This window comes from Narcine bancroftii, chromosome 5 (assembly GCF_036971445.1).
Source record: "Narcine bancroftii isolate sNarBan1 chromosome 5, sNarBan1.hap1, whole genome shotgun sequence".
Taxonomy (NCBI): Eukaryota; Metazoa; Chordata; class Chondrichthyes; order Torpediniformes; family Narcinidae; genus Narcine; species Narcine bancroftii.
In genome coordinates, this window is record NC_091473.1 from 122,948,236 (window position 1) to 122,963,872 (window position 15,637).

At 39.4% G+C, this 15,637-nt stretch overlaps 1 protein-coding gene across 22 annotated transcripts in view; it reads right to left on the reverse strand.

Moving 5' to 3' along the window:
* Nucleotides 1–15,637, reverse strand: part of st3gal3a (ST3 beta-galactoside alpha-2,3-sialyltransferase 3a) — an 847,148-nt gene that overhangs the window by 331,085 nt on the left and 500,426 nt on the right. Inside the window, exon 1 of one of the 22 annotated variants that reach the window (XM_069938979.1) lies at nucleotides 14,244–14,440. The exons of the other annotated variants lie outside the window; for them this stretch is intronic. Within the exon in view, the coding sequence (XP_069795080.1) occupies nucleotides 14,244–14,425 (182 nt within the window). The 5' untranslated portion in view covers nucleotides 14,426–14,440. Of the gene's footprint in view, nucleotides 1–14,243; nucleotides 14,441–15,637 lie in introns of those variants that run through there. 22 annotated transcript variants of the gene reach the window in all.

Sequence of the window (15,637 nt, forward strand, 5' to 3'; positions counted from 1 at the left end):
TGCCTGCAAAAATCACATGCTCTCCCAGGCAAGCAGTATTCTGCAACTTTGTTGCTCATTTGCAAAAAGGATTCTGCAAAAGTCCTGCAAAAATTCTGTGTTTTAAAATGTGTGTGTGCAAGCTGCTCTAGCAATTTCTCCCAAACCACATCAGAATACTCTGTCACATGATGGCAGTAGCAAAATGAATTGTGATGTGCAAAGAAACATCTTATCTGCTCAAGTTTGCGCAAATGCCTCCAAACTTATTGGACGGCACTTCATCTTACAGCAAGACAATGATCCCAGACATACTGCTAAAGCAACAAAGGAGTTTTTCATAGTTAAAAATTGGAAAATTCTTTAATGGCTAAGTCAGTCACCTGATCTAAATCCAATTTTGCACACCTTCCATATATTGAAGAGAAAGCTAAGGGGACAAGCCCCTGAAACAATCAAGAGCTGAAGGTGGCTGCAGTAGAGGCCTGACAGAGAATCGCCAGAGAAGATGCTCAGCACCTGATGAGGTCTATGAATCACAGACTTCAAGCACAGTCATTCCATGCAAGGAATATGTAACAAAGTAATAAAGATGACTACTTTAATATACCTATCATGGCTAGGCCCCAAATATTATGGTGCCTTGAAATGGGGAGATTATATATAGAAAGTGCTGAAATTTCTATATGCTTAAACCAAAATGTATACAAATAACCTCGAATAAAATCTGGATTGTGCACTTTAATCACGAAAATTATTTGATGACAAATTTAAAACTGCGAGCAAAGGGGCAAGTAAAGGAAAAAAGTGCCTTTGTCCCAAACATTATGGAGAACACTGTATTTTCTTTGCATTTTTCTCATTCATTCATTTAAACTACCTGCATCTTCTTTAAGCCTCCCTTCATCCTTCTCACAACTCACCGTGCCATCTAGCTTGGCATCATCAGCTGATCTATTTTACTCTTAGACCCTGAATGAAATCATTGATATTTACTGTGAACAGTTGGCGCTTTTCTGCCTCTCCCTAAAGAGTATCACGTCACAATGTCCCAACCTGAAAGTGTCCTGATTATTCCTGCATTGTCAATTCAACAATGAATTGAACAATTTCAGATAACATGCCTTTCCAGAGTGCATCAGAACCACCGCTCATTTTCACCATTTCATTTCAGATTTCCAGCATCTTTCGAGTTCAATAGCTCACAGTTGAGGTATTATTTATTACTTTTCTGAGCTCTGTTATACTTCAGCTGTTTCTATTTGTATCTCCTCCCTTTTGATCGACAATGATTACTAGGCTTTAACACATTCACAGTGTTATTCGGCCTCTCTTGGTCTCTATCCTAACACAGATATTTTCCTTCCTTTCCTCCCCCTTTTCTGCATCAATTTTCCTTTTATAAATCCATTATACTCCTATGCAAGTATGCTCTAGCCTTTATTTTCACACTTTTGGGTTATCGTTACCTATTGTGCTATTATGCCCTCTCTTTAACTTTCTAAAATTCACTTCATTGAACATTTCCCCTAACCAGGACACTGATCCCAGCTAGATTCAAATTGTCAGACTCCAATTCATTGATTTTAAGCTGAAGTTCCTTGAGCTGCAGACACTTTCTGTAGAAGTGATTGCCATAGATCCATGGTATTAATCAGCTTTCATTTGTTATAATAATAACAACACATCACCAGTTCGGCCATACATATTTCAACAACCATGAATAGTTATCAAACAGCTAGTTTTACTTGTTTACTAAAATTTTATCCAGTTACTAATCTCATTTCAAGATGTTATAATTATTCTTCCTTAAGCAGACCTTGCCGAAGATATTTCAGGTCGGTGAACAAAATCATGATTAAGTTTGGACTGGGTTGTTAGAGAGCAGCACTCTGTAGAGGATGACTCAAAATGTGGTTTTTTTAAAAACTTAGACACACACACAACAGTAACAGGCCATTTCGGCCCACAAGTCTGTGCCACCCAATTAACCATATAACATATAACCATATAACCACTTACAGCACAGAACAGGCCAGTTCGGCCCTACTAGTCCATGGCGTAGCAAATCCCCACCCTCCTAGTCCCACTGACCAGCACCCGGTCCATACCCCTCTAGTCCCCTCCTATCCATATAACGATCCAGTCTTTCCTTAAATGTAACCAATCATCCCGCCTCGACCACATCTGCCGGAAGTTCATTCCACATCCCCACCACCCTCTGCGTAAAGAAATTTCCCCTCATGTTCCCCAACACATGTTAACCAACACCACCCTCCCCTCCTACTCCCGGACATTTGGGGGGAAACCTGAGCCCCTGGGAAAAACCCATGCAGACATGGGGAGAACGTAGAAACTCCTTTCAGACAGCATGGGATTCAAACCTTAGTCCCAATCGCTGGTGCTTTAAAGGTGTTGCGCTAACCACTACGCCAACTGTGCATTACTATTTGATATTTGAACATTGTAAAGATAAAAGTCACTTTCTTCACCTTTTCTTGAACTTCTATCTTTGGTACCAATTATTTTCCTCTTCCAGAAAAACCACCTCAAGTTCAATCCAAGTATTTGTCAATTCTCTATCCTGTACAACTGTGAGATAAGCTTGTCATTCACAGCTACTGGAAAAAAAAGTCTCCTACTCTACAATGGTGCCAATTTCCATTAGTCTACCGTTTGTAATCCTCATTTATTCCATTGATACCATATATCTCAACTGTTTCAATATTTGACTTTGCTGGCATCCAGATCTATACCCTGCCCATCTATTATTTAGGTCCCATATTCTTGAACACCATCCATACAAGATGCATGCTAAACCTTTGACAATATCTCTTGCATTGATTTCATATTCCTGTGTTCAATTATACTTCAGTAAAGTGCCCAGCCTAACTTTGCATTAACTATATAAATCCTAGTAAATTTTCTCCATCCTTCCTTAAAATGCTGCTTCAAAATATAACTGATGACATGTTTAATTTCAGCTTTACACACTCCCCATGACATAAATGCATTACAGCTGAGAAACAAGAGCTTCCTTATCCCATCTCATTATTAATTATGACACCATAGTATATTCCAATGAAGATCAAAGCCTAGGTTTTCAAACGCTAGTACCTTACGAGATGGATATCAACTAGCACACAAACTAATCCAAGCACCTTTGGAGTATCATACACTTACCTGTGAGGACTACCACACAGATATGACTATGAGTTAAAAGTCAAACATTAAGCTGCTCTTTGCTGGTTCACTACTATTTGGTCATAGAAGATTGGACGTTTGACAGCTTAAGCGCTTCCCAAACAAAATTGGTAATGTATAATTGAATCAATAAGAACAAGAGGGACTAAGAGACCAAAACACCCCAAATGGTATTTATTGAGCTACACTACTAATGACTAATATCACATTCATAATTGCGAGATAATCTGAGAAAATCCAGATTTTGTATGCCATTTTCAAAATGCTTAAATTGATTTTCTATGATTTCAAAATGGTTGCTCTATAACTATTTTGCCCTTCACGTCTTCTGTTCTGTCCTAAGGGTATGTTAAAGATAGCATAAGAGCAGGGATGTGAAATTGATGCTTTACAGGGCTCTAGTCAGACCTTAACTGGAGTATTGTGAGAAGTTTTGGTCTCCTCATTTAAGAAAGTATGTGCTGACTTTGGAGAGGGTTTAGAGGAGGCTCACAAGGATTGTTCCAGGACTGAAAGGGTTATCATATGAGGAGCATTTGACAGCTCTTAGTCTGTACTTGTTGCAATTCAGGAGAATGAGGGGGAAACTCATTGAAACATATCAAATGTTGAAAGGCGTAAACAGAGAAGATGTTAAAAGTTGTTTCCCATAGTGGGAGAGTCCAGGGAAGAGAGCACAACTTCACGATTGAAGGAATTTCTTTAGTCGAAGGGTTGTAAATGGAGGCCAAGTCATTGGGTATATTTAAGGGAGGAATTGACAGGTTCTTGAATAGCCAGGGCATCAAAGGTTATGGAGAGAAGGCTGGGCAGTAAGGTTGAGTAGGAACATGGATCAGCTCATGATAGAATGGTGGGGCAGACTCGATGGGCCTAATAGCCTATTTCTGCTCCTATATCTTATGGTCTTATTAAAATAGTCATTTTGAGCAAGTCTGAAAACACAATAGTTATCTGAACATAATAGTTGTTAGAGGAATAGCTCAATTTTACTTGAACAATGATGATAAAAGTTTCCAATAAGCAAAGACATTTTCTAAAGCATTTTAAATATCAAACTTGGAGATAACAGTGAAATAAAAACTTTCAAGCTGACACATCAAAGAATGAGTCAACTTATTAGAGTAAAGTAGTGGTTCATTCTTATACTTGACAGTTAATTTCTGTGTAGTGAATTGAGATGAATAGTTTTTTTTGAGCCAAAACAAATGGTAAATTCACCAGTTTAATGCAATTAAAATAAAGGTATATTGCTGGGCCTAAGATGACCTGCACAGATGTTACTGAAAATCAAATCAGGGCCAATGAATATAAATCGCATGGTGTACAATACTCACAGGATTCATACCTGCAGTCAATTGGCATAGAGACAAATATAAACTATTACATAGCTTTTGCCAGTTTTTAAAAAGAAAATGTAATTTGAGCTGAATTGTGACTGCTGTAACTGCTCAATAACTCAGAGGGTTACTAGACAGCACATGTGTCCTGTATTATTTTTATCGTGCAAATCTGTCCAAGGTCTGTGGGTTACTGCACAACTTAACCAGATGGTCCTTTCAACCTTGCTACTCATTTGATACCTGTGAAAAAACAGCACTCAGAACTCACAAATTACTGATTTTATTAAAGGCATCAAAGCACTTAAGAAACTCCATCATACTTTTAAGCATCACAGCTGCAGACACCAAACATAATAAAGCATTGGACAAAAGGAACATAATTTAGTCGGTATGAGCCCAAAGAAAGACATTTACTTTAGCATGAAAATGGATCACAAATACAGTTTAACATTACAAAAATTAGCTTCCCTGCAAGCGATATGAAAAATATCAGTAGTCTAAAGTTAAACAATATTAATAATTAGAATGTGGTTATGGTCAAATACACAAGTACCATGTATAATGCACTGAAATTCTTTCTTGCTGCAGCCAAACAGCCTCAACAGGTATGTGAAGATACACCAACTACAGCAGTACACACAAATGATCCAGTACAGAAAGAGATAAATAAATACAGGATAAATAAATAAATAGATATTCAAGGTTAGTTGGTTCAAGAAAAAAGTGGTAGTTCAATAGTACAGACTCATCTTTTTAGTAGTTCCGAAGTAGCTGTTGGATTAAAAACTGTTCTTGAACCTAGAGGTGCTGGACTTCAGGCTTCTGCATCTTCTTCCTGAAGATAGCAGTGAGTAGAGGTTGTGGCCAATTTGGTGGGAGCCCTTTAATACGTTGGCTACCTTCTTGAGGTATTGCCTCACATAAATGCCTTCAGTGGATGGGAGATCAAAGCTTAATGTACTTAGCTGTGTTTCCTCATTTCTGCAGCCTTTAATGTTTCTGGGCACTTGAACTTCCAAACCAGGACTTTTCACAGTGCCTCTGTAGTGGTTTGACAGAGTATTAGATTACGTGCCAAATTTCCTCAGACTACGTAGTAAGTAAAGGCAGTGGTGCGCCTTCTTCACAGTTGCCTCAACGTGCTGGCTCCAGGACTTGTCCTCCATGGTTGGCGTAGCAGTTAGTGCAATGCCTTTAGAGCACCAGCAATCAGGGCCAGGATTCAAATCCCATACTGTCTGTAAGGAATTTGTACGATCTCCCCGTGGGTTTTCTCTGGGGGCTCCAATTTCCTCCCATGGTTTGAAACATACCCGGGGTGTAGGTTAATTGGGTGTAAAGTGGGCGGCATGGACTCATGGGCTGAAATGGCCTGTTACCATGCTGTATGACTAATTTTAAAAATTTAATACAAAATCTCCAGGAACTTGAAGGCACTAGCACTCTCCACCTCCATTTTATCAATGAAGGTAGGTGTGTGGTCACTTGGTTTCTCCCTCTTAGAATTCACACAAGTTCTTTGGTCATACTAAGAGCAAGATTGTTGGCATAACATCACTCAACATTCACATCCTCCATCCCGTATTCTGGCTCATCACTTCACATTATTCAGCCAACAGTAGTGTCATGAACAAATGCATAGATTGTGTTTGAGCTGAACTTGGCAATGCAGTCATGCATGCATAGGGAATAAAGTAGAGGACAAAGCACAAAGTCTTGAGATGCCAGTGTTAGTGGTCAGCAACGAAGTGGTAATGTCCCCAATCTGCTCTGATTGGAATCTGCTGGAGATGAGCAGAGTCACAGATCCCTCTGTTTAATTCTAAGGTTTGCTGGTGTGATGATGTTAAACAGTGAGCTGTAATCAATGAACAACAGCCTCTGTCATAAGTGGCTATTATGTTAATGTGCTGTTTTTTATTAAATGGTGTGGCAACATCTAATTGCACTTTTCCTGGATGCATGAACCAATGCCATTCTCCAATTTTAGTGTATTTGGCACCAAAGAGATAAAATAATGTTGGCAAACATTAATACCTTGACGAAAATTGTGTTGTGAAACCTGTTTTAAATGTCGAGATTGTTGAGATGAAAGCTAAATTTTATTTGAGGGATTATATTGTTTGTACAGTCTGCAGTTTTTTTGGATTTCTTCAAGTTAATATTTCAGGTTTTTAGACAATTTACAGATAGTGTCTGGTTAAAAATGACCACAAGACTTTAACAAGTTTTTAAACTAAATGTGAAATGTTAAATTACAGATAGTAGATGTTATCGTACACTACTGTGATAACATAAATGCAGTTATTACCACAGCAGTTTCACCAAACTTGCAGAAACAGGATGTATCGATTGAAGACACAAGAGACTCCAGATGCTGGAATGTGGAGCAAAAAAATCAATGGGTGTCCTGATTCCAAATCTCAACCCAAAACATCAACTATCCCTCTGCCTCCAGAGATGCTGTCTAAATCATTGAGTTCTTCTAGCATTTTTCACTCTATGACCTATCAGTTATAAACGCTTCTACCTTATGACCTATCAGTTATAAACGCTTCTACCTTGATACCATCATCCAACTGAATGGTGCTTAATTTGCATGTACTCTAGCAGTTCGTGTATTTTCTCTTAAGAACTCGACTGTAATAGTACAAAAATGCAGATAAAACCAAGTGAAACAAATTTCTTCAGCATTTGCACAGGTTCAAATTAAAGAAGTCTCTGCAAGCCAAGAAGAAACTGGAACATAATACATCCTGAAAATGGCGTGGGAATATTTATCTCTGAAAGCACCAAAGATATCGTAATTAAATGCTTATTTCTTACCATGATTAACTATGCATCTCATTAAATATCGATAAACTAAATATATTAAAATATTCTCAGCAGTGTAAGCTTGCTTGCTTGAAAAAACTCTCTGGTCAGGGTAATTTGCATACACCTATAGGATTATTAGTACATTGGCATCATTAACTTTACTTCCCAATAAAGGTGACATTTAATTTGTGGTTGAATAGTTGTACAACTGGAATGAACTTTTTTCAAGAGTCAATGCAAAATGGCATAGAAATAAATGAACTGTTAAATTTTTATGTGCTTTTCAGATCCAAGGTTCATTGATCCCACATCACACGAATGAAACACTAGTTCCACGACTTTAGGATAAAACAATTTTAATATGTTGCCAAGTATATAATTCACCACGCAGAATAAATTGACAGCAGCAATTCATAAAAGTACAGCAAAAGTTAAAAAAAAGAAAATAGGTCAAAAATTATATACAAGTAAATTCAAGAGAATGAGAGAAAAGAAAAAAAAATCTGAGCATAACTTGGATCTTCAACTGATTAAATTTTTTTTAAATCACAATCAGGAACGTTTCTTTTCAATGGATATGCTCCAAATATAAATTATACTCAATTTTTCAAATCACTAATCTACCATAAAGTTACAACCCAACAAGAACCAATTCCCTCAACTTTATAGTATTTAATTTAAAGCAGCAAAATAGTTGTGGTGTAACAGCGTACAGCCGTCGCCGTGGGCCAGCACAGAAGACACGGTTTGAACACGGCAATTGAGCGGGCTACACGAGGCATCAGCGCCCTGTTCCCATAGGCCACTGCAAAAACAGACTCAGCCAGCCAATCACTGGTGACAGATCACGAAAGGGCCAATCAGCACCCAGGCCACCAACGACGGTGCAGCAGAATGGTTCAATCCAGCCAATCACCGACGGTGGGGCATGAGAACATCAATCAGAGCCAGAAGGAACATGGGTCACGCCCACTGGTCACATGGCAGCCTGACAATATAAAAGATCAGCCAGTTCCCTAAGTCAGTGACAACTGTACTCCTTGTTATTTGTGTCTTCTTTCCCAGCCTATAACCTCGAGACACGCCACAGTGGATTAATTTCACTAAGCAATGGTTGATACAGCTACACAATATACTGGAACAGAAATTGAAATGATACAAATTTACAGGTTACAATTAGAAAATTGTTAATGTGGCAAGAAGCTGGATGTTAACTTAAAACAAAAATCAATAGCCCCTTTCACACTTGCATCCCACTAAATTGGTCATTCAGTGTCCTGGGATAGGAATGAGGGTTTGGGTTTTCACACTTGACCACTCCTAACTGGGACACTGAATGCTTTCACACTTGTAAGGAGCCATCCCCAGGATTAGAACTATTCTACCTTCGACCGGTAGATGTATTGAGTGATGGTGGACCTGCCTAAATCCTGATCAATATTTGAACAAAATAAACCATGCCTAATTATAACATAATTAATCTTTATGTACAGCACAGTATGAGCCCTTCAGCTCCTGTAGTTGTTGTGCCAACCTATATAAACCTTTATAAGGAACCGTGGGAAAGTGCAGACAATTTTTAAATAGGCTGGGAAAGTTGGTAGCGCTATAGTGCTCAACTTATATAACATAGGAAAGTGATAGCGCTTTAGTGCACAATTTATTTAGCATGGGAAAGTTGGTAGCACTATTGCATACAATTTGTAAATACGATGGGAAAAAGCGATGGCGATCAGATCCACCATTGTGTTTTCCCCCTCGGTCTTATAAATTGTGCGCTATAAATTTTCCCATGATGTTTAAAAATTGTCTGCTATTGTCATTTACTTCCTCTCTCTCTCCTGTTGCAACTTTTCCACGGCAAAGTTTATACCTTCATTTTAATCTTTTCTTCCTTCAAGTTCCCACACTTACACAAAAAGTTGGGTCATTTCAATCCCACAATGCAATTACCCGTTTCACATTTACCTGATTGCAACGCCAGCGTCTCAAGACACTAGGAATTGTACTAGAGGTCGAGGCCATCATCGATGACATCATCTTACAACAGCATTGAGCTGATTTTGCTTTCACACTAGAAACTTTAAAGACCAATTGCTAGTTAATTCCTGGGATCACTTGCAAGTGTGAAAAGGGCTAATAAGAACAACTTCCTCATTCCCTCCTTATGAAGAATGGCAACAGAAGCAGATAGCTTGATAATCAATCACAATTTAAAATTTTATGCACATACTATTCTGTACAAGCCCACTCCTCTTCTTTCTCCTGATAATTAACAAGCCCACAAAAAAGTAGGAATGGGTCGTATGGTACCCCAAGTCTGTCCTGCCATTCAATATAATCATAGCTGGTCTTCCACTTAATTCTGGAATGCTCTATACCCCAATTTTTCAAAAATGTATCTACCTCCACTTTAAATATTCTGATTAATCCAACCTCCAAAACCCTCTGACATAGAGAATTCTAGAGATTTATCATCCTCTCTGAAAAGTTATTTCTTCACACCTTCATTTTAAAAGACTAACCCTTATGTCCCTTCAATCCTGACCCCCTCCCCCATTAAATAATTTCAACATCTACCCTGCCATACCTCTTACAATCAGTTATAGAACATATACACAGAACAGAGAATACTCAATCTTGACCTCCCTCCCGCTATTAAATCATTTCAACATCTACCATGCCATACCCCTTACAATCACAGTTATAGATCATGTATACAGAACAGAGAACACTACAGCACAGTACAGGCACTTCAGCCCTTGATGTTGTGCCTTCCATATATTCCTTCCAAAAAAAATGTACTAAACACTTTCTGCCTCATAACCCTTGACTTTTTCATACAAGTAACCATTTAAGAATACAGAACTTGCTCATGTCCTTAAAAGAAGTCTCTATCTGAAGAATTTCAACAGAAGAGTAATTCAGTTTTGCATTGAACTGTTGACAATAGCAGATTATTACCTGAATGTGCACTTGTTAGAGACGACTCTGATCTAAGCAAGAAAGGCATTTCAAACGCAGAGGAAAGCACCAAAGCCTGGTGAACTTTTTACAAATCAGTGAACCGGTGCGGACTCGAAAGGCCAACATGGCCTGTTTCCGCTCCGTAAATGGTTATATGGTTATAAGTGCCTAAGAGACTTTTGCAGTGCCCCTAATCTTTCAACCTCCATCACCATCCCTGGCAAGACATTTCAGGCACCCACAACTCTCAGTGTAAAAAAAAACTTCCATTCCTTCAATTTGTACAGGTGTCCTCTGGTGTTTGCCATTCCTGCCCTGGAAAAAAGGCCCTATCTAATCTAAGCCTCTCTAAATCTTGCAGACCCATATTAAGTCTCCTCTCATCCTTTTCCCAAAGTGAAAAGTCCTAGCTCTGCTCATCTTGCCTCATGAGATTTATTTCCCAATCCAGGCAACATCCTGGTAAATCTCCTCTGCACCTTTTCCATAGCTTCCGCATCCTTTCTATAATGAAGTGACCAGAACTGAACACAATATTTCAAATGTGGTCTCACCAGAGATTTGTAGAGTTGCTGTATGACTTCTCAACTCTAGAACTCAATCCCCCTATTAATGAAGCCAAACATCCATAGGCCTGCTTAACTATCCTATCAACCTGTGCGGCAACCTTGACAGATGTATGGATTTGGACCGCAGAGTCCCTCTGTTCATCCACACTCTAAAGTAACCGACCATTAACCCTGTACTCAGCCTTCTTGTTTGTCCTTCCAAAATGTATCACCTCACACTTATCTGGATTGGACTCCATTTGCTACTTTCCCACCCAACTCTGTACCCTGTCTATATCCTTTTGTAACCTACGGCAATCTTCAACACCATCCACACCTCCCCCAACCTTCATCCACAAACTTACTGACCCATCCTTCTGTATATTTTCATCTACTACTACTCTGCTTTTTACCTGCAAACCAATTTTAAAAAAAAATCTGCCTAGCCAAGGTTCCATGGATTCCATGCTTCATGATTTTCTGAACGAGTCTCTCATGGGGGATCTTGTCAAATGCCTTACTAAAATACTTCTACACTACATCGACCGCTCGACCCTCATCAGTTTCTTTTGTTACTGCCTTAAAAGAACTCAGTTAGGCTCGTGAGGAATGACATTCCCTTCACAAAGCCATGCTGAGTAGACTGGACTTCTCCAAATGCTCATAGATCCTATCCTTAAGAATCCTCCCCAAAAGTTTACACATCACTGACGTTAATTCTCACTGATCTATAATTCCCAGAATTCAACCTATTACCTTTTTTAAACAAGTGACCCATATTTGCCATTCTCCAATCCTCCGGCACCTCCCCTGTGGCCAAAGAGGACTCAAAGATCATAGCCATTGCCCCAGCTATCTCTTCCCTGAGAAACTGGGGTAGATCGCATCCAGCCCCAGGAACCTATCAATCTTAATGTTTTAAGAAGATCCAACACTTCCTCTTCCTTAATCTTAATATTGTCCAGCACACAAGCCTGTTCTATTCCGACCTCACCCTGATCAAGGTCCTTTTCACTTGTGAATATTGAAGCAGTTTTTTTTTAACTATTTTTTTGAATTCCCAGAATAACAACATCATTCACCATTTACCACACAAGATTAATTTGCAACAACAGGACATATAGCACCAGGATCCGAGTGAGTGGTGAAGGCAAGATGGGCTCCCAAAGGGCCTCAGGCTATGAAGGCTTCCTGACCGTGTCAGAGGTTTGGACCTAGTGCTCAGGTTGCCAATAGTTTGAACAGAAGTCTGTGCAGCTGCAGAGGGTGCAGGAGCGATCCAAGGACTTTCAGGGCCTCTGAAGCGACTCTTTCTCTTGTTCTTAGAGACTCCGGGAAATGTTCTTGATGACTCTTTGCCTTACAGCAGCCAAATGTATACCATGCATATTACTTTTTTATGTATTATTACACAATAAAAAGGAACCTTTACTCTCCATAAATATGACCATTTACTCATGCAAAACAAAGACGAAAGTCACTCTCTCAAGTCAATATCACACTCAACAAATTGGAATCCAGTGATTTCTCTAATCTAATTGGAGTACAGATCATATTAAAGTATCTTGGATGCTTCAACAGAATTGCAGAATGTGGAATTACTGGTTGAATCTTTATCCAACATTATACCCTACAAAGGTGAAAGTCTGAATGAGGCAAAAGGAGACATCTCAAATAAAGATGACACGCGAATCCCACTAAGGCTCCAAACATTTGACAATGAAAAGTACACTGATATTCCCAACTGCTCTCCTTGAAACAAAAGGAAAGCAAGAGTTGAGCTGGACTTTTTCCGGTGATCACTCTGCTTTCCAGTTCAACAAGGAAGGTGTTAAACGTGTCATGCAAAAGACCCAATCCAATTTGGTACACAAGTAGTCATCCCTCCTTCCCTTGATCACTGCTATACCCTTCCTCGCTTCTCCACCTATTACCTCCTGCATTTGCAACCACACCCCCCACTTACTCTTTTGCTTGGAAGCCTGTCAACATTTTTCCATACCTTGATGAAGGGCTCAAACCTGTAACATCAGTTATATATTTTTACCTTTGTTTAAAAAAAAGGACACTGTTTGACCTGCTGAGTTTCTCCAGGATTGTGTGATTTTTACTTGGTACACAGATAAACAGAGACTGCATTTTAGTGAAAATGTGCCAGCAGAACGTAGCATCCAGAAATTTGTTTCCCCTCTCTCTCAATATATTCATATGCAACATCACCTCTTAAACAAATCTGTAAAACCTGAATGTTAAAAGATGGAAGGCAACAGGTACCAAAAGCCACAGATTCCAGCAAGGCAAGTTAACAACATGTGATATTGTTGAAAGTTTTTGCCCTTTAAGGCAATGGCATCTGATACAGAATTTATGGCATGAATTATATGTTCAGTATTATAATATACGTCATCATAAATTTACTTTGATGCTGTAAATATTGTGTTAAAACATTTACTCTTGTAAAAAAAAGTTACAAGTCACTCAGTCCTTCATGAAATTGGAATGATCCCTCTGGAAAAGGAACAGCACAATTTATCTTCCATTCTTTTATTTTAAAGAAAAGCTATTGGAAATTTTCCTTCTGGTATGGGCAAGACAGACCTTGTTGCCTCATGTCACAAGGGGTCAGTCTGATGAGTGATGAGGCAGAATTTATTTCTAATGACACATTGATGGTTTAATTGAATAGAGCCAGAAAAGGGTTATTTTTTATTTTATCGACATCTGCTCAATTTTGACCTGTGTATGTCTAAGGCCTTAAATGAGACCTGATTTGTCAGTCCTCGTATTCGATCAATATACTTAAGTCATGAATAATAAGCATTTATTCAAGATTTGAAGTTTTTAAAAGAATGCAAAAATTCAAACATTAGAGCTAAAATAAATTGAATTTTCAACAATGCCAGGCTTAATGTAGTGGTTAGCGCAATGCTGTCACAGAGCCAACAATCGGGATTTGGGTTCAAATCCCATGCTGTCTGTAAGCAGTTTGTACGTTCTCCCCGTGCCTGCATGGGTTTCCTCCGGGTGCTCCTGTTTCCGTGCACTGTTCGAAATGTACCGGTATTTGTACATCAATTGGGTAATTGGGCTCCCTGAGCTGGTGGACCGAAAGGGCCTGTTTCTGTGCTGTATGCCTTAATTTAGTTTTATAATTTGAGTCACAAGGTGTGGAAATAGGCCCATCATCCCAACTTGACCACGTCGACAAAAATGTCCCATCCTCAAGAATTCCACCTTTCTACATTTGGCCCATCTCCCTCAAAATCCATCCTATTCATGCATCTGTCCAATTTTTTTTCCCCCAAACATCACAATGGTACCTGCCTCAACCACCTCCTCTGGCACCCATTCCATTTAACTACCATACACTATTAAAAAAAGTTACCTCCCAGGATCCTGCCAACTCTCTCGCCGATGTCCTCTGATTACTGATTCCCCTACTCCTCTCATGATTTTGTACATCTCTCTAAGATTACCCTTCATCCTCCTGTGCTCCAAGGAATAAAGCCCAAGCACGCTCAACCTCTCCCTATAGCTCAGGACCCCAAGCCCTGACAACATCCTCATAAATCTTATCTACACCCTCTCCAGCTAGACAACATCTCTTTTACAGCACGGTGACCAAAACTGAGCACAATATCCAAATGGAGCATCACAAACATACAATTATGACACGAACTGCTGAGGGTCAATGTGCCAAAAGCCAGCATTACAGGTGTGCTTTGAAACCAAACACAAGAGTTGTTCAAGAGAGGCAGACACCTCTAATGGTCTTGTAAGCAAATAGGAATACACGAACTTAGTAACTGCAACATCAGCAAGTGCATTGAGAATATCACTGAGATCAAATGCTTTACAACAGGACTAACCAGAAACCATGGTTAGATGCAGAGGTCCAAGTACTTCTCAAAACTTGTGATCCTGCGTTCAGAACAGGAATCAAATGCACCAAGATCAGCTAGGGTTGAACTCTCCTGTGCAATCCGGAAGTCAATGTTGGGTAAACACAGAAGATCCACAGACACCAGTGGCACCAGGTGCATTTGGGAAGGGATCAAGACTGTAACAGATCAGGGACCTGGCCTGATGGCGAAGGAAGAAGTGTAATTCCATATTCCCCCAGTTGGACTAAAAAAATACCTGAATTTAAATACTTGGGAAGAGTCTTAAAAGTTTGTTTTGAAGTTATCTGAATGTTTAAAGACTGTAATGGCAGCTAATACAAAGAAATCGAAGACACAGATTCAGAAGACACTTCACTTTAAAAGTTCAGAAGAAGTGAACCCAACGCGCGGCACTGCTGCGAGTCCCGGCGGCGCGGAGGTTCGAGGCAGCATGTCGGAAGATGTGTTTGCGCGGACCTCTGTGTTGCCAGGCATGCAGGTGCGTCCCGGGTCCAGGAGTTACTGGATAAGGTCTGGGCTGTTGGTGAGGGTCAACGGCATCCTGAACAGGCTGGGTCTGGACCTGTAGTGGTCCAGACCAGAAGCAAGGTGAAATCGAAGGCTGAATTAAAAGAATTGGAAGAAGAATCGTTGATTGTTGTTGAAGAGAAACAAGGTAGGCTTCAAGGAGAGGACACTAACTTTGAAGCTGCTTTTACCATTTTGGAATCAATGGCACATCAAATGGGAAATATGTCAACACAAATATCTACTCAGATGGAACATGGATTTATGAATATAACTGAAAAAATGAATAATATTTCTGAAGAAGTTTCTTCTCTTAAAAAGAATATTTTTGCTGTTAAAGGTGGTGTCAATAAATGTTTGAATTTGG